The sequence below is a fragment of the Patella vulgata genome, chromosome 4, assembly GCF_932274485.2.
Source record: "Patella vulgata chromosome 4, xgPatVulg1.2, whole genome shotgun sequence".
Taxonomy (NCBI): domain Eukaryota; kingdom Metazoa; phylum Mollusca; class Gastropoda; family Patellidae; genus Patella; species Patella vulgata.
The window spans coordinates 63,128,519-63,153,149 of record NC_065882.2 but is presented as its reverse complement, the minus strand read 5'-3'; the positions used below and the strand labels follow the sequence as shown (position 1 = coordinate 63,153,149).

Below are 24,631 nucleotides of genomic sequence, written 5' to 3'. Positions count from 1 at the left end.
GGTCTTGGGGTAGGGGTAGGCCTAGCTCTGTTTACATCTAGCAGTTATGGCCTTAATATTCAAACCTAACAGGTAACACGGGTATATTTATTCGTGAATAGCAATTAATGTATTACGAAAAACGACTCAACCTCGCAATGCCCTATGGGTACTCATTATCTTTAGATGTCATGTCATTTTTTTTAGTGCTTGAATCTAGGCCTACTGGTTAGTTGTCTTTATTCGTGAATTATTACAATTAGAAAACTACTAGTAACGACGTAACTCCACAAATCTAACAAATGAAATAGAGTTGAATTTCCTATTTTTCAGCTCCGACTGGGCTGATGGAGACGGAAGTACGACAAAGGACAGTGTTGCACGCTCATGATTTCTTTATTATTGTCTCTCCGAGAAAACGCCCCTTTGTATGACAAACGACGTTGATCCAATATAGATCTGGATGCAATCATCAATTGATACAACCATGGACCTTATAATATAATACATGTATTAAAAGCCCCATGGTACAACTAGTGGGCCTACGGTCTCATACGGTCCATGATAAAACTGACATGCATTCTGAACAAATCTTGACGTGCATCAAGTATGCCAGAGTTTCAATTATCTCCCTTGCAACAAATCTCATATCCTCTCTTGGCTGTTTTGCAAAGGGTTTGTCGATCAGATTTGATTTTATGGTTGGGAACGAAGCAACATTGTTATAACCACATTTACATTTATCATAAATGTGTAGAATCGGTGAGGCTTAAGGTTTGTTTATAATTACTGTTTCCAGGCAACAAACCACATTATTAAACTTGCCAAAAAGCCTACCCTCGTTTTCTTGCACTTGATCATAGTTGATGTTTTTTTTTTCTGACTATTGTAATTAATTTTTAAGTAGGCCCTAGTCTAAGCCAGCTGAAGTTACAAGTGCATTTTTCACAGTATGCTTGCCACCATCACCATGCAGCTATGACAGGTAATTACCAGATTATGGAAAAGTCTTGCCAAGATAGCCCTGCCCCATGGTCGCAAAAATAAGGAAGTGTTTTAAAATGGCATAGTTTGTTGCATTCATTATTATATTATTAGTAGTACTAGTAGGCCTATTATTATTATTAGCTAAAGGAGCTAAATAGCTAATCGTCGGTGGGGAGTGAAAAGGTCGTATGTGGGTTTTTCAAAATTGTTCAGGAGAGACAAAAAACTTCATAAAATTGCGACTAAAGACAGTAGAAAGGTCATCTTTTAATATAAATTGCATGTTAACACAGCGCATCGTCTGATATTGTCACCATAAAGAACATCGTTTTGCGAGTTGCATCCGCCGACTTAAGAGCTTTTGACGTCACAAAAAAACCTCACCAATTGGTTTGGGGTTTAGCGACCTACCTTTCTGTAGCGACCATGCTAATGAAGACGAACATACGCCATTCATTGTGCTATGAGAAAATTTAGCCCTAGAAGCTGTCCTACGACCTACACTTATATCGAATTCCAAAAGTCAAGGCTGATTTTACGTGTACGCTAATTTTTTTGTCCCCTTCGAATGATTATACACTGTCCTTGTTGGGCCCCCGGCCTGTACCAAGGAAATAACACCGGAAATACCTGAGGGACATTTTCGGCCAAGACCAGGAGCTTTTTCTCTTTTAGTAAAGGTGGTGATAATGCCTGCTTTTTTATGTATTTGGGTTATTAGATTTGTTGTAGATATATCGGTCAATGTGTGTTGGTTTTATGTTCACTGATGTGGTGACATTGGAGTGTTCTCTTTTTACCATTACATTAAGAAATGGGAGGCTGCTGTTGGTTTCATCTCCACTGTAAACTTCATTCTTGGATGTTGGTTGTTTAAATGATTCAGGGAGGATGACAGTTATCATCTTCTTTTTGTAACATGACAAAGGTGTTATCCATCTTTCTGAACCAGAAAACAGCTTGAAAAGGAACGGTTCGAGTGCCTTCTTCTTGTAACATCATGTAAATTTTGAATATCAGCGGGGTTAAGGACTTCCCATCGGTAAGCCTTGGATCTGTCCATAATCGTTTTTTCTCATGTGAAATATGTGGATTCCAGGCATTGCGGCAATGCTTGATCAACGGAATACTGGTATGAACTTGTAGTGGTGTATCCAGTGGTGTAGAAAGTTGTCGAATACGGGTTTCAAGAAGTCTGAAATCAAGTCTTTTTCTCTTGGCACATTAGTGGAGTCCTTAATGAAAATATCACTTCGTCTGGGAGATCTAGGAATATCATGAGTATGACCAATCCTACGGATTGTATTTACAATATTAGGTAAAACAGAATGGACGTCAGGAGCTTTTAGGGTCATCAACCGAATCCGCTCTCTTCTCCGAGAGCCGAGCTATATAAAACCCGTAGACCAATAGAGAAAATTTTAACGAAAAAATTAATGTTGTACCGGATACTCTGAAGTTCAATTTACTCATCTCTGATAGTTGGACCAGGCGTTTTCCTCGTGAAAGGATGTTGTCTGTTGACATATTTCGATCTTCAGATCATCCACCAAGAACGCATTGTTATTCTGTATTCAGAAACAAAACAAATTGTAGTTAAATACCATGCAGATGACCCAAGAGGCTACAAAAAAAGTATTATATGGTCAATACAAAAAATCGTATTTCGGTATAAAACGTATTTAGAATAGAACAAATAAACTGCAAAATGTCGTATTTCTAAAAAAAAATTGTTTTAGGACTGTGCTTATAGGTTGATAAAATCGTTTTAATACCAGATTACTTCATCGAGAGTTATAAAATAGAGTTAGGTTGGATATTGTAATGCATATCGGGTGACATATTGAATATTTTTCGATTTAACCGCTAACATACTTATCTGTGATGAAAGGTGACGATGATGCACCGTATAAACCCGCGTAAATACCAATAATTACCTGTAGTTTTTATACGCCCACATTTTCAAGTGGACGTATATTGTCATTGCCCCTGTTCGTCCGTAATTGTTTGTGAACAGTCTACAGGTCACAATTTTTATCCGATTTCAATAAAACTTGAAATATAGGTTTATCACCCTAAGATCTCGGTTCCTTTCGATATTGGCATCTATCGGACCGTAACTTTATGGATTATGGCCCCTGATTGCACGAAAAATCACGTTTTTGGCTTTTAAACACTGTAGAGGTCACAATTTTTATCCGATTTTGTTGAAACTTGAAGTGTAAGTTTATAACCCAAAGATCTCGGTTCATTTCGATATTCGCGCATATCAGTCCATAACTTCCTGAATTATGGCCCCTGATTGTACGTAAAAACGTGTTTTTTGGCTTGTGGACCCTATAGAGGTCATAATTTTTATCCGATTTAAAAAAACGTATTATTATATCACCGTTAAACCCTAAGGATGGTCGAGTTCGAATTTCGTGAAAATCTGCCCAAAACTGACAGACAAAATGGCCGTCGTTCGTTCTCAAATAGCGTAAAAATATGGTATATCAAGGTTGTGGACCCTATGGAGGTCACAATTTTTATCCGAAACTTGAAACTTGAAATGTAAGTTTATAACACAAAGATCTTGGTTCCTTTCGATATTCGCGCATATCGGACCGTAACTTCATGAATTATGGCCCCAGATTGTATGCAAAAACGCGTTTTTTGGCTTATGGACCTTATAGAGGTCATAATTTTTATCCGATTTAAAAAAACGTGTTAATATATCACCATTACACCCTAAGGATGGCTGAGTTCGAATTTCGTGAAAAATCGGCCCAAAACTGACAGACAAAATGGCCGCCCTTCGGTCTCAAATAGCGTAAAAATATGGTATATCAAGGTTGTGGACCCTATAGAGGTCACAATTTTTATCCGATTTTGTTGAAACTTGAAATATAAGTTTATAACCCAAAGATCTCGGTTCCTGTCGATATTCGCGCATATCGGACCGTAACTTACTGAATTATGGCCCCTGATTGTACGAAAAATCATGTTTTTAGCTTGTGGACCCTATAGAGGTCATAATTTTTATCCGATTTAAAAAAACGTATTATTATATCACTGCTACACCCTAAGGACGACTGAGTTCGAATTTCGTGAAAATTGGCCCAAAACTGACTGACAAAATGGCCGTCCCTTTGTCAAGGTTGTGGACCCTAGAGGTCACAGTTTTTATCCAATTTTGTTGAAACTTGAAATGAAAGTTTATAACTCAAAGATCTTGGTTCCTTTCGATATTTGCGCATATTGAATTGTAATTTCCTGAATTATGGCCCTTGATTGTAGGAAAAATCACTTTTGTTTAGCTGGTTTTTTATCCATCTCTCGAAAATGTGGGCGTATACTGCCTGGCAGCCGCTGGTTGTTTTTTGTTTTGCTGGAAGCAACTTGTTTGTCACATGGCAGTGCTTCATCGAAATACGACTTTTTGACATGTCATTTTTTTTATCGAATCGGGTTACGAGATATCAACATATGAATAGTTTTTATTGGGCTAGATATACGACTCTTAGATCAAAAGATGCGCCATGCAACGCAGATTCTGAAAAAACAAAAAAGTGCATTTCGAAAAATTTGCCACATACGACCTTTTGACTCCCCACCGACGTAATATGGGACCTAGAAGTAGAAATTGAAACAAATGAGTCAAAATGCATATAATGTAATGTAATGTGAATGTATATAAACTGATTTACATTCAATTGTTTCCGTTTTTACTCTAATTTCAAATCAGTTATGTTCGGCAAAATATGTCTCTAGTGTCTGGTTATTCCAGATCACACCAATAGTAGGCTATTTATTGCACATGCTCTCTGGATAAGAATATGTCGTCACTGTTTGTGGAATATGTCTGGCCTCTTTCTTTGAGTCCCTTGTTACAAATTGGTAAGGTACGATTTGCGTACCAATGGTAAAATGTTTATTTTGTCTTAAATATTGGATATCAGAAGTCTATCTTTTCCCGGTATAATCACAACATCAATGTTGATTTAAATTGACAAATAATTTGTGTTTTCAGTGTCAAAGACTATGGATGATACTGAGTTAGGGACTTAGTTTAACTAATTTCAAGATCATTATGGTCATGATAGATTCCTTATTTGGAAAGTGAATGTCATAATATAACATTATATGCTATCGCTTAATTGCAACCAAGTTGGGTAAAACACATGTAGGCCTACTGCCTACTCACAACCATGGATTATTATTACAATGACAAAAATGCCCCCCCCCCCCAACAAGAAATGGATAGGGTGTGGGATTTGATTGATTACTGGTATAAAAAAGGTGTTTGGGTATATAAACCAAAATAACTAGTAGATGTTCAACATGCAGGCATTTTCAATACTTACTAATTACTTTTGTACCCAGAACTAAGAAGGGGATCACGTGGCTAAGTGGGTAAGACGCTAGCTCGCTAGCCTGGAGGTCGGGTGTTCGATCCCTGCATTGGCCGAGAAAGTTCATCCAGATTTTCCAGCGTGGTTCTCCCTTGTCAGTGATGCAGGATGGAGGGGCTGACAAGGAAAGCTGTCTAGTCGTTCGGATGGGACGAAAAACCGAGGTCCCGTGTACACATTGGCGTGCACGTAAAAGATACCCTTGGCAGTTGGAATTCGATATAAGAGTAGGCCGTAGTGCTGCTGTCCGGGCAAAATTTCCCTCATAGCACACTGTATGGCGTATGCCCGTCTTCATTAGCCCAGGTTAGGAGCAGAACAGTAGGACGTTAAACTCCATTTCATTTCATTTCATTTCAGAACTAAGAAAAATGTGTAATATATATGTAATAGACTTATAACTATAAACCTATCAAGGTTGTTATATTCTATTATACTGTTAGTAACCCAGTGATAGTGTTACAAGGCTTATTTCACAATAAAGTTTGTCAGTATTTTTTTTTACCCAAATCAATGAGGTTTATCTCCTTTAAATTTTTATCCTTTAAAATATCAGTACTCTATACCACTTTTATCTTTTGATAACTAGCAAAACATAGCTCTAGATGGTATTTAACTGTATAAAACAGCCAAGTCTCAATAGGCCTAGCTACAGAATCAGCTGTCTGTTCTATCTTCAGGATTCTCATGATATTCTGGACTCTTGTCAATCCACCCTCCTGTATATTGGTATTAATAGTATACTGCAGTAAAAAGTTTGCCCTTGATTAATAAACCATACTGGTTATCAGAAACTGATGCATGTCTCTAAAGATAACAAACTCAACTGTTCGTGATCAAAAATACTACTTTTTGATGACCTTACATTTAACTTTATACAGATAAATTTCTCAAGGGTAGATGATGGACCCAGATGAAGAAATAAATGGAGATGGAGAACAAAGTGATAAGGAGGATGGAAAGCATGAAATACTTGACCAAGAGGAAGCATCTTTATTAGAACAATTAAATAGACTCCGAAATGCTGTTAATAAAAAGTGTAAAAAATCAGATCGTATAAAGAGATTAACAGAATTGATTAACAGTGAAAAAAATAAATTAAATGAATTAACAGGTTGGTAAATCTTTTTGAGTGGTCCAGCAATGTGTGCTTTAAATTTAGAATATATTGAATGATATGGTTTAAAGTTTTACTTTTCTACACTAACTGGGCTAATGAATATGGACATACACCATACTATGAGGGAAATTGGATCCAACTGTCAAGGGGTCTTTTTCATGCACTCAAAAGGTGGATATGCATGGGAGCATGGGACCTGAGTTTTCCAATCCATCCAAAGGTCTCGATGCTTTTGCTTGTCAGGCCTCCATCCTGTATCACTGACGAGGGTAGCGATGCTGGGAAATATCATGGGGAACTTTCTCGAACAACCCCACAATTGAAACCTGTACACCCTGTTTAGTGAGTGAGTGCCTTTGAAACGCAATCTTTTACAACAATTGATCATACATTTTGTAGTTATCTCCCTGTCTACATGTATATTAATATTTATGAAATGCAATACAGAACAGAGTTGTTGAAATATTAAAACATTGATCGATCTGCATAAGGAGTTTCAAACACATTTTGTCGTGTTAGCTTTGGTGTCAATGAACATGGCTGGTACAGAAAGTACATCTAATTTATGTGCTAACAATGTTTTGACTATACTGAATGAGTACTGTTTATCTAACTGATAGATTCTTATACACTGATACAGGTATATTACATATTTCAGAAGTGACAAGGAAAACATTGTCTAATTACTCAGTGTGTGTTAAAGCGGAAATTGCAACTTTTTAAGTTATATTTTTAAAATTTATTAAAATAAAGCCTGAAAATAGATGGTATCCATAAACAGTCCTACCTTGTTAAAGAATAATCCTATAATTCACTATTGCCAGCTGAGAAATTGGCAAAAATATCATTTTCCTCTTCATTTTCAAACGTTTGAAAAAAGCTACTCCATGGTGGAGAATAGAAAAAAAGGGAGGTAATTGTGTTATTATTTCCTGTGTAAATGAGTTTTAAGTGTGAGAATGACACCTATGATTGTATAATTGTGAGTTGACAACCTATTGAGCAAAAGACAGAAATAATTACGTTTTGACTTTCTTAGAAAATTTGTAATTTCCGCTTTAAAACATAGTTACTTATTATGACTAGTTGTATCAGCCAACTTCAGAATAGTCAATCTGTATTGCATAGATGTTTTGAAAGCCTTTGGTTATTCTACTGAGAAAGATAATTCTAATCTTCTTCATAGATATGAAGTCTTGTAAAATATATCTCATCAAAATACCCTACATGCATTAGTAACTATTTGTATATAGAGGTTGAAACATATAGCTATTGGTAGGTGTATATTTGTTGCCTGTCTTTCAATATTTAGTATTTTATACATAAATTCTCAATACCTGTATTTTTGAAAACATTATCATATTTATTTACGTTTTTTTTTTCCAGATAAAAAACCAGACCGGAAATCGGGACATGCAAGAAAATACAATCCAGAAACATCTTACAATGAAATGAATGAAGATGATGATCATGAAGATACAATGAATACAAGTTCTTCTTTCTCCACACAGTCTTCAGAACAAGATCAAGAAAGCAGCAATATTTCAGAAAATGACACTGATTCAACTTCTTATGAATGCAGCATATGTTGTTTAATTTTTGATACAGAAGAAAAATTGGTTTGTCACACCAGAACCCACAGTGGTCTGAAGCCATACCAGTGTGATATATGTGATAAAAATTATTACCATAAAAAAGATTTGAAAAAGCATAAAAACATAAAACACTCAAATATCGATAATGGTTTCGAACAAACTAATCAAAATCCAAAATGTTACGAATGTGATCAACTGTTTACTGACACTCAAAATTTGCAGAGGCATTTAGAATCCAATCATAACGTGAACAGTAAAATTGGACATCAATCAAATGAAAATGGAAGGGAAGAAGACATTAATGCAGATGTGGTGTCTCAATCCGAGGACAGTGATTTCAGTTTCAAATGTGAAATTTGCGGCAAAAAATACTTAAAAGAGTCGAGTTTAAAAAATCATAGGAAACGAAAACACTGCAAAAAATCTAATAAGGATGAAGTTTTTGATTGTCCAGAGTGTGGAAAAAGGTTCCGATTTAGATCAAGTATGCTTAATCATTTAAAAACACATAGTGCTGAAAAACTGTTTAATTGTTCAAAATGTGAGGAAACTTTCCGATTACAATCTGAATTAAATCGTCACATGAGACAGAGTCATGAGCTTGCTGATTGGTCACCTTATCAATGCCACTTTTGCAGCGAATATTTTGCGCAAAATTATCTTTTGACAGCTCACATTACAAGTCACACGAAAGTAAAAGTATTTGAATGTAGAGACTGTTCCGAGAAGTTTAAATCCCATGATGAGCTAAAGCAACACAGGACCATACACGCAGCAGAACTGAAATTCCAATGTGATACCTGTGGTCGTCGGTTTCGCATACCTAAACTTCTTCGTATCCACCTAAGGGTACACACTGGTGAAAAACCGTATCAGTGCATGGAATGTGGAAAACTTTTTACTCAACAGGGGGCACTGTGGACTCATAAAAAGAGTCATTCAAATGTGCGTCCATATCAGTGCGAAATTTGTAGTAAGCTGTTTCATCTTCGTGACTCGCTTACCCGACATATGAGAATCCATACGGGAGAAAAACCCTATAAGTGTGATATTTGTTATAAAGCGTTTAATCAGAAGGGTAATTTAATAACACATTTCCGCATACACAGTGGAGAGAAGCCGTATAAGTGTGATATTTGTGATAAAACTTTCATGTATAGTGGTTTATGTAGCGACCATATAAAATCACACAAACAAAATGATACCTCAACAACCACCGCCATAAATTAAGGATTCTCCACTTTACGATAATGTTCAACAGTGAGGTGAAAACGTCAAGCTTCCACATAGTGAACAATAGTGAGAGGACATTCTAACTTAATTTAGTTTGAGACACTTAAATTTTAAATTTCATTAAGATCAGATCAAATCAAAATAAACTTTGTGATTGTTGTTTTTGTATGTTTAGAGGTATATACTCCCAGGCCCTGTCAGTGTTTATTTGTGAAGCTTTCCTGCATCATCCATTAAATTAGATGATATTAGGATTTGAATTAAGCAAACACATCTTTAGATAATTATATTACACTCCTAAGTAAAATGTAATTTTGTTTACATCTCGTATCCAGTTTGATCAAATGTGAGCTTGTGAATTTCATTTGATTAATTAAATGGTTTATTATTAAAATGAAACCAGTTTTATTATTGGTTATTATTTTTGTCAGCCCTGACTGTCCCAGATTCACAATTGCTTGTCATCCTCCAAATGAGGCGAAGATTCTATTGATTTTCAACAATTTCTCATACTTACTTTTGGAGTTATCTCCCTTAATCAACCTGAAAAGTCTTGTGGAGGCCCAAGAGGCTAAGGTTATCATCAGATTGACTTGCAATTTGTACACTTGTTTATTAATACATATTCATACAACTGAGGCCTCTTAGACAGCCCACAAGGATAGGGATAACAACAATATTCGATCCGAAATGAAATGGGGTTTAACGTCCTATTGTTCTGCTCCTAAACTGAAGATGGGCAAACGCATACAGTGTGCTGTGAGGGAAATTTTGCCCGGGCAGCGGCGCTGCGGCCTTCTCTTATATCAAATTCCAACTGCCAAGGGATCTTTTACGTGCACGTCAATATGTACACAGGGTCTTGGTTTTTCGTCCCATCCGAATGACTAGACAGCTGTCCTTGTCAGGCCCTCCGTCCTGCATCACTGACAAGGGAAATATTCGATCCCCTTTCAATGTAGCCCATATAAAAATGAAGCATACATATATAAACAATTTATTTAGTATGAAATAATTTTATTTATTTAATGGCTTTCTGGAGTTAAAAACTTTAATTCCGTTCTGTAGAGAAGCTCTTGCATGTCTGGTTAATAGAGCACCAACATCTAATTTATCTGTTACCAAGTCCCTGTAACAAAAAAAAAGTCTTATGCCAGAAATGTCCCTACAAGTATATACAATTTGTTACATAAAATTACAACATTTGTAACTGCAGAAAAATTTGCAATGAATAGAGGTTGAATTTGTTTGAAGATACATAAAATAGAAGGCATGGATAGGATGATGGTAAAAACTAAAAAAACGTTTAAAAGGTCATCTATAGTTGTCATCAATTTTAGATAAAAACCTGTCAAGTTAATAATTAAGAACAGTACCGGTATTAATATTTTTAACAAGGAATATTTGTCAAATGGATACAAATAAATCATTTGTATTTTAGATAAAATGAATTGTAGAAAAAAACATATCTTATTATTCTCAAAACTTTGTAAACTAACTTTATATATGGTGTTATATCATCTCTTGTCCATTTCTCTCGAGTTCGAAACAAGAAATCAAATCTTTCGTTGATGTCTTCTGGTAGATCATCCACAGGAAAATGCCATATAACTGGTATATTACAATCTAAATTAGTTAATGCCAAGCCCTGAATAAAATCATAAAAGGAATTATCAAACATTACATCTGTTATTCATCTGATGATGTTATTACAGTGAAATCCCGCTTAACGACCAACTCAGTATTACGGGCAACTCACGTATACGACCACATATTAAAAGAACCAATTTATTTCTTCTATATTCCTTATAAATTGAACTCAGTAATACGGGCAACTCACTATTACGGATTACGACTACCGAAGCCAGTCCCAATCAGTCAAATTCATTGTTTTTGTGACTCGCGATAACGACCACTGATTGGGATTAGTAAGCCGGCGACCGAGATCAAAGTAATAACGACCACTGACCGAGATCAAAGCAATAACGACCACTGACAGGGATTAGTCAATCTAACGACCAAGATCAAAGCAATCAAACATTTGTGGTAGATTGATTTCATCGCAGCCATTTAACGAGCCGCTAATCTTTCTTTGTTGGTTTCGTTTTTTAAACAATGAAATTTCTCATTGGGTGTTTAATTTAAACAAAGAAATTAATAATGATTAGGTGATTAAAACTAATCATTTATTTACTATTTATACAAGTAAATTTTGTAGATTATCATTTCTTATTCGGCCTTCATCTGTATGTACGAGTAAATTTTGTCAAGTGTATTATTTCTTATTCGACCTTCACCTGCGTAATGGAAAAACCCCGTAGTAAGCGTACTCGTGTAGAATTAACCCTAAAAGCAAAAGTAGAACTTATCAAAAAGAGTGAGGGTAGAAGCCAAAGACAATTGGCCGAAGAATTTGGAATTGGTAAGACCCAGGTACAGACAATTTTGAAAAGAAAGGCAGAAATTCTTGACATAGTATAGAAGACAGAAGTTGACATAGTTACAATACTTTTTGGGTGGTAAATATAGGGTTTGGAGCTTAAGAGCCTCATGCAAATAAGCATTTATATAACAGCAATTCTCTAGTTGACATTTCTGCTCACATATAATTATGGAAGCAGCCACTTCAGTGAAACAGAATTGCTCCGGTCTACCAGAGACTTCTACTGGGCAATATAAAAGGAACAGCCACACAATCTCACTTAAGCCTAAAGAGTTTGCATAGAATAAAACTAGTAGCATCGCGAGAGAAATCTGGGACAGCTACCTGCCACTTATAGATTTCCGATTTTATGGTGAACATACCGTTAAGCATGCAGGTCCTGAAAAGTATGACAATGTCCTGAAGAAATAAAGCCCTTAATTATTGTTACATTGTGACTAATGGGCAAATATTAATTCCTTTTTAACAAAACCTCCATGGCATGACATTTTCCATATATCATTACTCCAAAAGATGATAGGGAGTGACAACAAATTCCACCAGTCACGTCTATATTATAGTCTACAACTCCCCGACATTTGGTCCTCGTCTCGGATACATGTATATCTCATTAAAATTAAATCAGAGAGAGAAATGGGGTTTAACGTCCACTCAACACAAACTAGGTCATTTCGGGACTAACATATGGTTCAATTTTATTTTCATAATTTGCTTGTGCGTAGGGGTCTTTAGCAGTGGGAGGAAACCGGAGGACCAAGAGAAAACCCACGAGGTTGGATGGGCGACCCTACTCCTTGTCACGTACAACCAGGGATTCGAAACCATGCCAGTTGACTCAATGACAGACTTTATGATACAGCGCGCACATGCTAACCATTCAGCCATCCAACCCCCCAAATTAAATCACACACATCAAAAAAGATGCTCTCATTTTATAGTAATTACAGTTTATTTTCTCTTCAAAATTTACTGAGCTTGTTTTGAAATTTAACGTTAAACAGAATAATGTGTAAATATTGCTACCAAATTTTAAATTTGACAGATTAACAAAACAGACTCAAGTGAGGTAATTTAAAAAAAAAAAGAAAGGAAGCACAATAAGGGAGATAATTTGTATACCTCTAGTTGACACATATTGGTTTTCATACCATCTGGAACACTTTGCTGCCATACTTGTAAAAATTCTTTGTAGTTGAACTAAATAATGGAGTAGATTAATATTTAGATTAATATCTAAAAGGTATCAACAGGAAACCAATAATTTCACTAAATTAAATTTCAATAATTTTGCCTAAAGGGCAAATTATGGTTATAATTGGGAAATTATGGTTATAATTGGGAAATTATGGATATAATCTACTGTTCTTCTTACTAAAATATTACAATCTGTTGATGCACACACAAAATTATATTTGAAGGAATATAAATTGTTGAATGGTGTTTGGCCAGTCACATGCTCATGGTAAAATTTGTTTTTATAATTTATCTCTGTTTTTCAACTTAATACAAATATTCCCTATAGTGCAAAAAGGTCAGGCGAAGATAATCTAAATTTCAAATTACTAAGCTAAGCTTCAGTTGCATGTCTTTAGATTCCAGAACATTTTCAGAAGCAACTTCTGATAAGTAAATAATTATAATATAGTCACCTGTCCTGACCCTCTTAATAGCAACTCAGCAAAAAAACGACAAACTTTATCCTCATTTATCTTAAATACATTTTCTGCAATCAATAAATATTATCAAGAAAAAAAGGTCATCATCCCCATTTAAAACAAGCAATCAGTGAGGCTGTCGACCCCCAACTCAATCCCAAAATAACAGAATTAAAGTTGACCCTCATTTATTACTTTCTATAAAAAAATAAATGAAATGGCGTTTAACGTCCTACTTATCTGTACCTACTGGGAAAATATGACGGCCTACTCTAATTTCAACTGTCAACGGTTCTTTAACGTGCACGCAAATGTGTACACAGGACCTGTTTTTTTTTTTTGTTCCATCCAAACGACTGTACATTGCCCCTTGCAAAGAGGCACCATGCTGGAAAAGCTTGATGAAATTTCCTTGGGATCGAACATCAGACATCCTGGTTAGTGGGCCTACATCCTACTTACTGAGCCACGGTGGCTCCCATATTACAAAATAAAGGAATGACATGGAGTTCAACCTGATAGTTCAGTTATTTGGTAATTAGATATTCCCAAAAAATTTAATATGTGACAAATAGAATTACAGCCAGTTGTTAATATTCTCTCTTGTACTCCGGCACAACTTAAAGTAGCTAAGCTTCTAACTCAATATCGTCCAAAGTCTTCGACATTGAAAACACAAATTATTTGTCAATTTAAATCAACATTCATGTTGTGATCTTACCGGGAAAAGATGGGCTTCTGATATCCAATATTTAAGACAAAATAAACATTTTACCATTGGTACACAAATCGTGTACCATAAAGCGTTTCAGCTCCATTTGTAACAGGGGACCCGAAGAACGAGGCTAGAAATATGTCAAACGGTGACGTCATATTCTTATCTGGAAAACATGCGCAATAAATACTATCGGTGCAGACTGGAATAACCAGACGCTAGAGAATGCCATTCGACTGAGAGTTCTGGCGTATTGCGCCGAACATAGCTGATTAGAAATTAGAGTAAAAACAGAAACGATTGAATGTAAATCAGTTTATATACTCCTATTTAATTATTATATGCGTTGCGACCCATTTGTGTCAATTTCTAGGTCCCAAATATTAGCGAGTTAGCTCCTTTAAGTCTTGAGCTGGAGGGGCTTGACAAAATAAAATAAATTAATGTAACTTTGACAAACTTGACAAAATAGAAATAAACATTTTACTTACCATTTGTTTCTTCTATTCTTTTATCACAGTAACAATCAATCATATGCTCTATCACAGATCTACAAAAAAAGTTCGAGTTTTTATTCATGAATTGAAATGAGGCTTAATGTTCTACATTTCAACACCAACAGGGATAATGAATATGGGCATACATGTTTTTTTGTTGATTTCCAGTGAGCAATATAAATATTGCAGGTTTTTGCGGTATTCTAATTACTTCTTGGCAAAGTTTGCGAATTGTATTGAATAGTTAATCTGAAACTTCTAGACAATATTAATTGGCCATTTTCTAATAAACTTTTCTTTCAAAGATCCAGTTAGATCTGTGACTCCTCCTTTGATGCTTGTACAAATCAAACATGTTCTTAAAGATACCTTCCTACATAAAAACTGTGTGATTTGATAATATATTAGGACTAAAAACATATTCAAACTATTTTTATCTATTAAAACACTTCTTCAAAATGGCTCTCATAATATTTTTATCTAAAGAAAACTACCCCATGGACGATTTTTTGTCAGTTGGTCCTTTAAAATATAGTAGTCTTTTCTAATTTCTTCACTGAGTTCTCCTACATTTTTACCAACATTGTCTTCATTATTCTAAAACATTTGAAGAAAATAAAATTTTCATTACCTTTGGAACAGTTCCTCTAATGTCTGACAACATTCCTCCATTGGTATCCCAGAATTTAACCAATCATTTTCATCACACAGTTGCATTATATGGTTAATAATTTGAGTTTGAAAATCAAAATCTAACAATCGCCAATAACCTACAGAAAATCATAAAACCTTACACAAATATCATTTTTTATATTAGAATTATTAGAATTCAATGTCATGTACTCTCCCAACAATGACAGAGTCATTCAAGCTAGCTAAGAAGTAAGTCAAGTTTTGAATGATTCAATTCAAAACAGTGAAAACTAAACTGAAAGTGAAACATTAAAGTCTTGGTAGGGTTCTTCTGGAAAATTTCATGCTGATAGCACTATAGAAATGAGTTATTTTAAAATGTATATTGTCGAGCCGTGCCCCCCTGTGTACAAGCCCACACAATGTTGTCAACAATTTCTATAAAGATCTATGTACTGTATCATGTTCACATTGGGAAGATTCACAGGGTCAATACAACATTTGGGGGTTGAACAAAACAACAAAGCATGATGATTCACTCGGGGTCCAGGCCCAATTTGCCCCGAGCTCAAATGCGATGGCCTAATACATTAAACTGTATTAATCATGCTGGTTAATTTGATACCACAAATGTGGGGGTGGAGGAAGGCGACAAAGAGTCATGGGTGAACACACACTTGGTTTTAATTATATAGATATTAGCCTACCATCAATTAAACAGGCTTTAATATGATGTAGAGCTTGTGTTATTTCTGTATCACTTGCTTGTATAACATCTAACAAATCACTATAGGTATACTGAAACATATATAAATTATATAACAATTTATCAACTAAATGAAATGAAGTTTATTTGATTTAAAGTCACTCATCATCATATTATAGTAACATGATTATAGATATCAATAAAACACAGATCTACACATAATAAAACAAAAGTATTTCTCAAGTTGACTTTTATAGTTAGAAAAACTGGATCAATTCATTAAACATGCATTATGCAAGAGCAAAATCTGCTTATTACAAGTCTTTCTTTAGGCCTGAAATGTTATCTAAATTATCAATTAGACATTAATTAACTTATCCAGACCATAATAAACTCTCGATGTCAAGGCTAGCCTTCGATTCCTATATGCCGCTAACGGCCATTGATAATTAAATAAAAAAAAAGTGGATAATCGAGACTATGCTGTTTATATTAATGATTTTAGTAATGATGACCGAGACTATGCAAAAATTTCACCCGCTTCTTTCTCGGCTCATAGTGGATCAATTTGACTGAAATTTTCAGCAAATTACCTTTACACTATCTAGTTTTTAACTATTATAGAGAGAACTGCCATCTCTTTATCTTATCTCCCATAATGTATCTTTAAGAACAGGAAAATTTCATTCAATAAATGTGCTAGACCATATGAAAAAGAATGTTGACCAAAGGAAGTAATGGGTATTAATGGTCATTTTTGTTCTTAGGGGAGGTTACGTAACCTTTAACAGATTCAATATTTCTTACTTTTTTCCCCTGGTGCTGTTCATCTTGTTCACATTCTTTACCACTATAAAGATTCTTCTCTAATAACTCTTTCATTTTCTTAACCTTAGGTTTACATGGTCGTAATTCATAATAATTATTTAAGACAGATGTAACCTGAAATGATAGTTGGTATTTTGTATGGTGACATATAACTACATTATTATATATTTTCATAACATACTAATGCTGTGACCAAGTAATTAACATGATAATAGTTTAAATTATGTATGGGACATTTAATACATTATAATGGATATTAATATTCATAACATACCAATGCTCTTGCTAAGTAATTGAAGAGCTCCGGGGAAGAACAATCTAAGTCACTTTTTCAACGAACCCCCGTTAATAGCACCATCCGGTAGCAAATTGCATAAGCTGTCTGGAACAATCAATTTCAGGTAAAAATGATCAGAGTCACATCGAACCAAGGCCCTTCTGAAATGGCCTCCCGGACAAATATGTCCATCGTACTCTTTATTTGATCTTAATTTGGCTGAAAAGTGGAAGTTAGTTGTTGTACTGGTAATTATGATTCGTATTAAACATCATTTTGAAGTTGTAATTAAACCCACTCGTTGTTCTGTTTCGTCAAGCATTCTTGTCCAAAAGTCAGTTTTGCCTTTTGTGCGAAAAGACAAAAATGTGACTTGGACCGTTCTTCCCCTGGACTCTTCAATTACATGTTAATTTTGTATGGTGAAATGTATGTTAATTTTCATAACATACCAATGCCATGGCTAAGTAGCCTAATGAACATGATAATAGTTAAAATATTCATAATAGACCAAAGCTGTCGTTGAGTAATAAACATGATAATGCTGATTGTGGAAACACTGTCAGGGTCCTAACTGAAAATGGCAGGGTTGTCATATTATCAATAATCTTGCTTTTTCTAGTTATTTTATTGCAACATTATGGTTACAAAGTTTTGTTAAATGGCTTCTTTTTAATTGTTCCTGCATTGTTTGATGGCAGTCCTACTGAAAACTGGACAATTTAGCATGATTAAGGATTCACTACCCACCTGGTTATATGTGATGTGAACTTCCCCATCATTTGATAAATCGGCACCAAACTTTAAATCAGGAATTATAAGTAAAGAATTTGATGTTTCTGCTTCTTTCATTTCGTATGTTTTATCTTTAGTACAAAGAACAGCACCATCATCTTTATCTCCTCGTATTACAACCCTGAAATAATATAACATCAAGTTACTCTGGTATTACAATCCTGGGGCCTGTTTCACGAAATTTTAACTAAGATAAAATCCAAATTTTAGTAATTTGATTGGATAATATTAGACTGATTGTAGTGCTTAGCCAATCAAAATTTAAGTATCTACTAAAATTTGGATTTTATCTTTAGTTAAAATTTTGTGAAACAAGACCCTGAAATGTAGAGATACAATGAAATGTCAAGGCAGTGGCATGCAAAATCAAAACCTCCCCCCCCCCCCTTCTAGTACTAAAAAATGTGAGAAAGGAAAACTTTTTAAATATGTGAAACCATATGAATCAAACTTTTTATTCAAATTAAGTAGGGCTGCTTGCATGATACCATTAACAGTGATAATTCTAAAATTACAAAAAATTAACATAATACTTTGATTGAATGCTGCCTTGAAATTGATGTCCGGGGTCGTCTCCTCATCTCTGCATGCCACTGTGACCAGTATAAAAATATATTTCATGTCCCCATTGCCGATCAAGTAAAAATAACATAGGTTAACAAACCTACTGTACTATACAATGACATCTGGGTAGTTTGTCATTAGAGCTTTCGTAAGTCATTTACGGACTAACACACATGGGAGATTTGTATTTCAGTAATTTGCATGCACCATCATGTTGTAGGAAACAGGAATAAAGTTAGACAAGCGACTATACCATATTCGCATCGAAACCATCTCATTTGACTCAATGACAGATCACTTAATTTAATTGGTTACCCATACCCCTCTACTAGCATAATATAACTGTTTATCACCCAATAATACATTCTACAGTAGATATCGCTTGTGTGATATATTTCATAATCTACTGCAATATCTCCTTAGGAAATATCGCTTTACATGAATTTGATTGGTCAGTTGAAAAGGAACTACATTTTTTTATTTTCAAAGAACAGATCATTTCTTATTAAAAATAACTTTTTTTTAATTAAAAATGAACTATTGTTATTCAATTGACCTTGATGGAAACACTGGGCCAATATAAAGGACCTTGCAATGGTTGAATTGGTATCAAACCAGCGGCTGCCAGGCAGGATACGCCCACATTTTCGAGAGATGGATAGAAAACAAGCTAAAATGAAAGTGATTTTTCCTACAATCAAGGGCTATAATTCAGGAAATTACAATTTGATATGCGCAAATATCGAAAGGAACCAAGATCTTTGAGTTATAAACTTACATTTCAAGTTTCAACAAAATCGGATAAAAATTGTGACCTCTATAGGGTCCACAACCTTGATATACCATATTTTTACGCTATTTGAGAACGAAGGGCGGCCATTTTATCTGTCAGTTTTTGGCCGATTTTCTTCGAAATTTGAACTCAGTCGTCCTTAGGGTGTAACGATGATATAATAATACGTTTTTTTAAATCGGATAAAAATTATGACCTCTATAGAGAGAGAGAGAAATGGGGTTTAACGTCCACTCGACACAAACTAGGTCATTTCGGGACTAACATATGGTTTAATTTTATTTACATAATTCGCTTGCGCGTAGGGGTCTTTAGCAGTGGGAGGAAACTGGAGGACCCAGAGAAAACACACGAGGTTGGACAGGCGACCCTACTCCTTGCCACGTACAACCGGGGATTCGAAACCACGCCAGTCGACTCAATGACAGACTTTATGATACAGCGCGCACACGCTCACCATTCAGCCATCCAACCCCCCTGACCTCTATAGGGTCCACAAGCTAAAAACCCGATTTTTCGTACAATCAGGGGCCATAATTCAGTAAGTTACGGTCCGATATGCACAAATATCGAAAGGAACCAACATCTTTTGGTTATAAACTTACATTTCAAGTTTCAACAAAATCAGATAAAAATTGTGACCTCTATAGGGTCCACAACCTTGATATACCATATTTTTAAGCTATTTGAGAACGAATGGCGGCCTTTTTGTCTGTCAGTTTTGGGCCAATTTTCACGAAATTCGAACTCAACCGTCCTTTGGGTTTAACGGTGATATAATAAAATGTTTTTTTAAATCGGATAAAAATTATGACCTCTATAGGGTCCACAAGCTAAAAACGCGATTTGTCATACAATAAGGGGCCATAATTCATGAAGTTACGGTCCGATATGTGCGAATATCGAAAGGAACCAAGATCTTTGGGTTATAAACTTACATTTCAAGTTTCAACAAAATCGGATAAAAATTGTGACCTCTATAGGGTCCACAACCTTGATATACCATATTTTTACGCTATTTGAGAACAAAGGGCGGTCAGTTTTGGGCCGATTTTCACGAAATTCGAACTCAGCTGCCTTAGGGTGTAATGGTGATATATCAACACGTTTTTTTAAATCGGATAAAAATGTATGACCTCTATATGGTCCACACGCCAAAAAACGTGTTTTTGCGTACAATCAGGGGCCATAATTCATGAAGTTACGATCCGTTATGCGCGAATATCAAAAGGAACCGAGAACTTTGTGTTATAAACTTACATTTCAAGTTTCAACAAAATCGGATGAAAATTGTGACCTCTATTGGGTCCACAACCTTGATATACCATATTTTTATGCTATTTGAGAACGAACGGCGGCCATTTTGTCTGTAAGTTTTGGGCCGATTTTCACGAAATTCAAACTCAACCGTCCTTGGGGTTTAACGGTGATATAATAAAACGTTTTTTTAAATCGGATAAAAATTATGACCTCTATAGGGTCCACAAGCCAAAAAACGCCTTTTTACGTACAATCAGGGGCCATAATTCAAGAAGTTACGATCTGATATGAGCGAATATTGTCGAAAGGACCCGAGATCTTTGGGTTATAAACTAACAATTCAAGTTTCAACAAAATCGGATAAAAATTGTGACCTCTACAGTGTTCAAAAGCCAAAAACGTGATTTTTCGTACAATCAGGGGCCATAATCCATGAAGTTACGATCCGATAGATGCCAATATCGAAAGGAGCCGAGATCTTAGGGTGATAAACCTATATTTCAAGTTTCATTGAAATCGGATAAAAATTGTGACCTGTAGACTGCTCACAAACAATTGTGGACGGACGGACGAGGGCGACAACAATATACGTCCACATGAAAATGTGGGCGTATAAAAATGATGTATCACTACGTCGTAATGTTCAGTAAAAGGGAAATCTACAGCAAAGAATTATATTTATCTATTTGTGCATGTAAGAAGGGATTGGGTGAAAAATAAAATCTCCTACTTGTCTTTTTTGATATCAAAAAATATCAACACTCGTTGATAAAGTAAAACGGCAGAGTCTCGTTTTTTGTTACTTTATCAACTTGTGTTGATATTTTTTGATATCAAAAAAGACTGGTAGGAGATTCTCTATTTAATAATAATAATAATAATGTACCTATCACCAACTGTTAAACATTTAAGAACTGTAGAATCTAGTTCTAGTAATTTAATACTATCATTGTCTAGTTCCTGTGAGAATATAACACATTGCACTGTAGGTTTTATATCCCTTCTCTCTAACTTGGCAAAACTTAATACAGACTCAACATCTTCTAAATTTCTGCAAAAAAGTAAAAAGAATCATTAAATTATAAGTACAATATCATGTCACACAATCCTTCTATGTACAGTCGTTGAATGCTGACTATCAATAGGGGTAATCGGTCTCAACGCTTCCAGCCAAACTATAGCTTCTATTGCATTTACAAAGGCATAACTGTGGTACAGAAGGCTGTGGAACACTTGATATCGATAGGGTTTAATCACTCACAACAAATTTGAAAGAGATCTGTCAAAAACAGTAGATTCTACTAAGTAACTAATTCTATCATGTTCACTAGTCATTTGTTGACAGACCGGGCGATGACTATATATAAGCCCAAACTATGCATGGGTGTATTAAACTGAAATGGGGTTTTAAACCGTTTAAAATGTTCAGCACCAATCCCGCTGTATAATGAGGATGGATATACAATGTGATACAAGGTGAAATTTTGCCCAGACAGCGGCACTATGCTCTTATTTAAAATTCCAAATGTCAAGGGTTCTTTTACGTGCATGCCAAAGTATGGGACCTTGATTTTAGGTACAATCAACTAGACACTGTTTCCTGCACCACTGACTGGTAAAGGGAAACCACACTGCAAAATCGTGAAGTACCAGTACATGTACTTTCTTGGCAACACAGGGATGGTACCCCAGATCACTTCATTAGTCAGTGAGCCAGCCTCTTCCACATTGATCCAACATCTTCCTCAGGGATCCACCATATATGGCTCTCTCAAAGGACATAAACAATAAACATATTGATAGACTAGATCCGTTAGGAAGTTAGAACAGTGTCTGATCAGACACCAGTCCTAAAGGAACTAATTGATAGATATACAATGTAAAAATATTAACAACAGAACTAGTTCTTTTAGGAACAGTCTCTGATCGGACACTGTCCTTACTGCTATTCGTCCTTATTTGAAAAAGCTGAAATATGAAAATACTACTCTATCGCTATTTTGTGATTAAAAAACATAAGTAAAAAACATTTGAACTGATCTGGCATTACGAGACTCAACCAAAAATGTGCAGATCGCAAAATTCTACTTGATGAAGAATCATGGTGAACAATATACAAGGTATGGGATGTGGTCATAATGGCCCTATGTCATCACAGCCAGAAATATGTTTGGTCAAAACGCCCCTACTTTAGTCATAACGGCCAAACAGTATGTTTATAACGGCCAAATCATTTGGTCATAATAATGGTAAAAAAATATACTCGTAACAGCCAAACATTTTTAATTTAAAGGCTCAATACCACTCTTGTTGTTACTGAATAATATGTCCCAATCTTTATTCTGGTCAACAAATTGTACTATTTTACAATATTTCAATTAATTGATGATACAAATTTCATCTTAACACACCTTATTTAAAAATTATGAAAAATTCAACATAATGGTTTGAAACGTCTAACGTAAACCTTTTCAAATGAAAGTTCGATTTAAAAATATTTTCGAACCTTCTGGACAAGTAAAATAGGATTTAATGGATAATTAACACAACAGGTAGGACACTAACACATCTAGTACTTAGATAGAGAAATTATTTATTTTCTGGAGCTTTCTAGCCAGCAAGAGTGTTATTGTCCCTTTAATGAAAAACAATTTATTTGAACAAACCATTGATGTGATGCTACAGTTATACAAACCATGTGTCCTGAAGAATTTGTCAGTGGAAAAATTGCCAATAATACCCAAGCCAACCCGGAAGATTACATGCTGTAAAGTGTAATTGTAATTCAAAGAAAAGAGGTCAGTACTAATTAATCAACTAATTGGATAATCCCTAATTAAGTACTTCACACCCTCTGATCTGATTAGGTAATATATGAGATAAACATTAATCATTTATTTTTTATCAGTTGAAAATAAAAGAAATGGACATCTCCAATCCATTCAGAGAAAATCCAGAGAACCTAATCAGAGCAGCTGCGTTAAGCTATATTTACTTAGTTATTTTAGGTTAAGCTATATTTATAAATTCAGTTTATAGGTAAATGAAGATGCAATACCTGATTTTTTACGTGCCGATATAAAAGTTCAAGGAGAAAGACATTTGACGTTTTCAAAAACAAGACAGTTGGCTTTGCTTGCTAAATCCAGCCATTGAGTTATTGGTGGGACTTTTATCAACTTGTATCTATACACTGTAAAGTATGATTTAGTATAAATGTATTACGTATGTGAAATATTATAGTTTGTATTATGTTAAATGTCTATGTAAATATACGTATTAAATTAATGTTTATGTAATGTATGTATTTTTATTATGCTATTATCTATTATGCAATATTTATGTCAATAAATATCATTTCATACATGTAGTAAAAGTTGGGGTTTTTTGGGGCCGTTATGACCAGTTTGTATGGACGTTACGACCAATTTCTTTGGCCTTTATGACCAAAATTTGTGGCCGTTATAACCATAATTTTTGGCCGTTATGAGTTGGGCCGTTATGTCTATAACCCGAAGGTATAAAGGATTCCAAAACAGATCTAGAGTAGAGTGGACAGTGGTATTTTCATATTGCAGCTTATTGCAGGGCCAAATAGAAACGGTCAGATCACTGTGTCCGCTTGTGCCCGGTTGCGTCTGACTCCGATCAGAGATTGTTCCTAAACTTTCTAAACCGGGGGACCTACAAAACATCATAGATCGTGTAATAACTAGTACTGCAGTTCTTTGATAACATTAATTAACAAAATCATAATCTCATTCTCAGACTGATGTGCTCTGGTTGGTAGTGGTACCATTATTTTCCGTATCGATTATTTGAATTTGATAATGAGCTTCGGATATATATTCTAGTTGTATCAGAATATGCAGAAAACTGCAACATAATACATTTTATAATACCTGACAACACAACTTTCACTTTCCACATCATCCATTTTCCCGCCGTATTTTTGTAATAAGCAGTAGTCTCTGTTGCCCAGATTACTTTTGGTCTGGGTAACTGAGTCTAAATACTCGGCACTTCGAGTTAAGAAATTGACAATATATGTTGTCCGAATGAAGTTGAATTAATTTTCAATAATCTGTAAAATCTCATATTATTGATAGAGCTACAGACCAAATTTGTATGTCTGTTTATCGTTTATATGTTAATTA

General features: G+C 34.9%; 2 protein-coding genes across 6 annotated transcripts; one reads left to right on the top strand and one right to left on the bottom strand.

Moving 5' to 3' along the window:
* The first annotated feature begins 621 nt into the window (after positions 1 to 621).
* LOC126818737 (gastrula zinc finger protein XlCGF57.1) lies at positions 622 to 9,735 on the top strand. 5 transcript variants are annotated; one of them, XM_050546284.2, is made up of 4 exons: positions 630 to 741; positions 887 to 964; positions 6,242 to 6,474; positions 7,867 to 9,735. In XM_050546284.2, exons 3-4 carry the CDS (start codon positions 6,261 to 6,263, stop codon positions 9,303 to 9,305), a joined length of 1,653 nt encoding a protein of 550 aa, XP_050402241.1. In that variant the 5' UTR covers positions 630 to 741; positions 887 to 964; positions 6,242 to 6,260; the 3' UTR covers positions 9,306 to 9,735. The 5 variants fall into 5 exon arrangements, with proteins under 5 accessions (XP_050402242.1, XP_050402241.1, XP_050402239.1 ...); XM_050546282.2 differs by having other exon boundaries at positions 884 to 964; XM_050546281.2 differs by having other exon boundaries at positions 630 to 753; positions 884 to 964.
* Positions 9,736 to 10,198: 463 nt separating this feature from the next.
* On the bottom strand, positions 10,199 to 24,458 carry LOC126818743 (sister chromatid cohesion protein DCC1). Its single transcript, XM_050546292.2, has 11 exons — positions 24,377 to 24,458; positions 21,361 to 21,525; positions 17,813 to 17,978; positions 16,765 to 16,899; positions 15,959 to 16,049; positions 15,250 to 15,388; positions 14,613 to 14,671; positions 13,401 to 13,474; positions 12,871 to 12,948; positions 10,808 to 10,956; positions 10,199 to 10,437 (listed from the first exon to the last, which is right to left on the bottom strand). Exons 1-11 carry the CDS (start codon positions 24,409 to 24,411, stop codon positions 10,326 to 10,328), a joined length of 1,203 nt encoding a protein of 400 aa, XP_050402249.1. The 5' UTR covers positions 24,412 to 24,458; the 3' UTR covers positions 10,199 to 10,325.
* Between the last annotated feature and the right edge of the window lie 173 nt (positions 24,459 to 24,631).

Bases quoted from the DNA above. Each gene is read 5' to 3' on its own strand.
- LOC126818743 (XM_050546292.2), bottom strand. From the start codon at position 24,411: ATGGATGATGTGGAAAGTGAAAGTTGTGTTGTCAG. The intron at 15,389-15,958 runs GTAGGCTAATAT...GATTTTCTGTAG, and splicing joins TAAAGCCTGTTTAATTGATG to GTTATTGGCGATTGTTAGAT. The intron at 12,949-13,400 runs GTGACTATATTA...TCCATTATTTAG, and splicing joins TATTAAGAGGGTCAGGACAG to TTCAACTACAAAGAATTTTT.
- LOC126818737 (XM_050546285.2), top strand. From the start codon at position 6,261: ATGATGGACCCAGATGAAGAAATAAATGGAGATGGAGAACAAAGTGAT. The intron at 6,475-7,866 runs GTTGGTAAATCT...TTTTTTTTCCAG, and splicing joins TAAATTAAATGAATTAACAG to ATAAAAAACCAGACCGGAAA.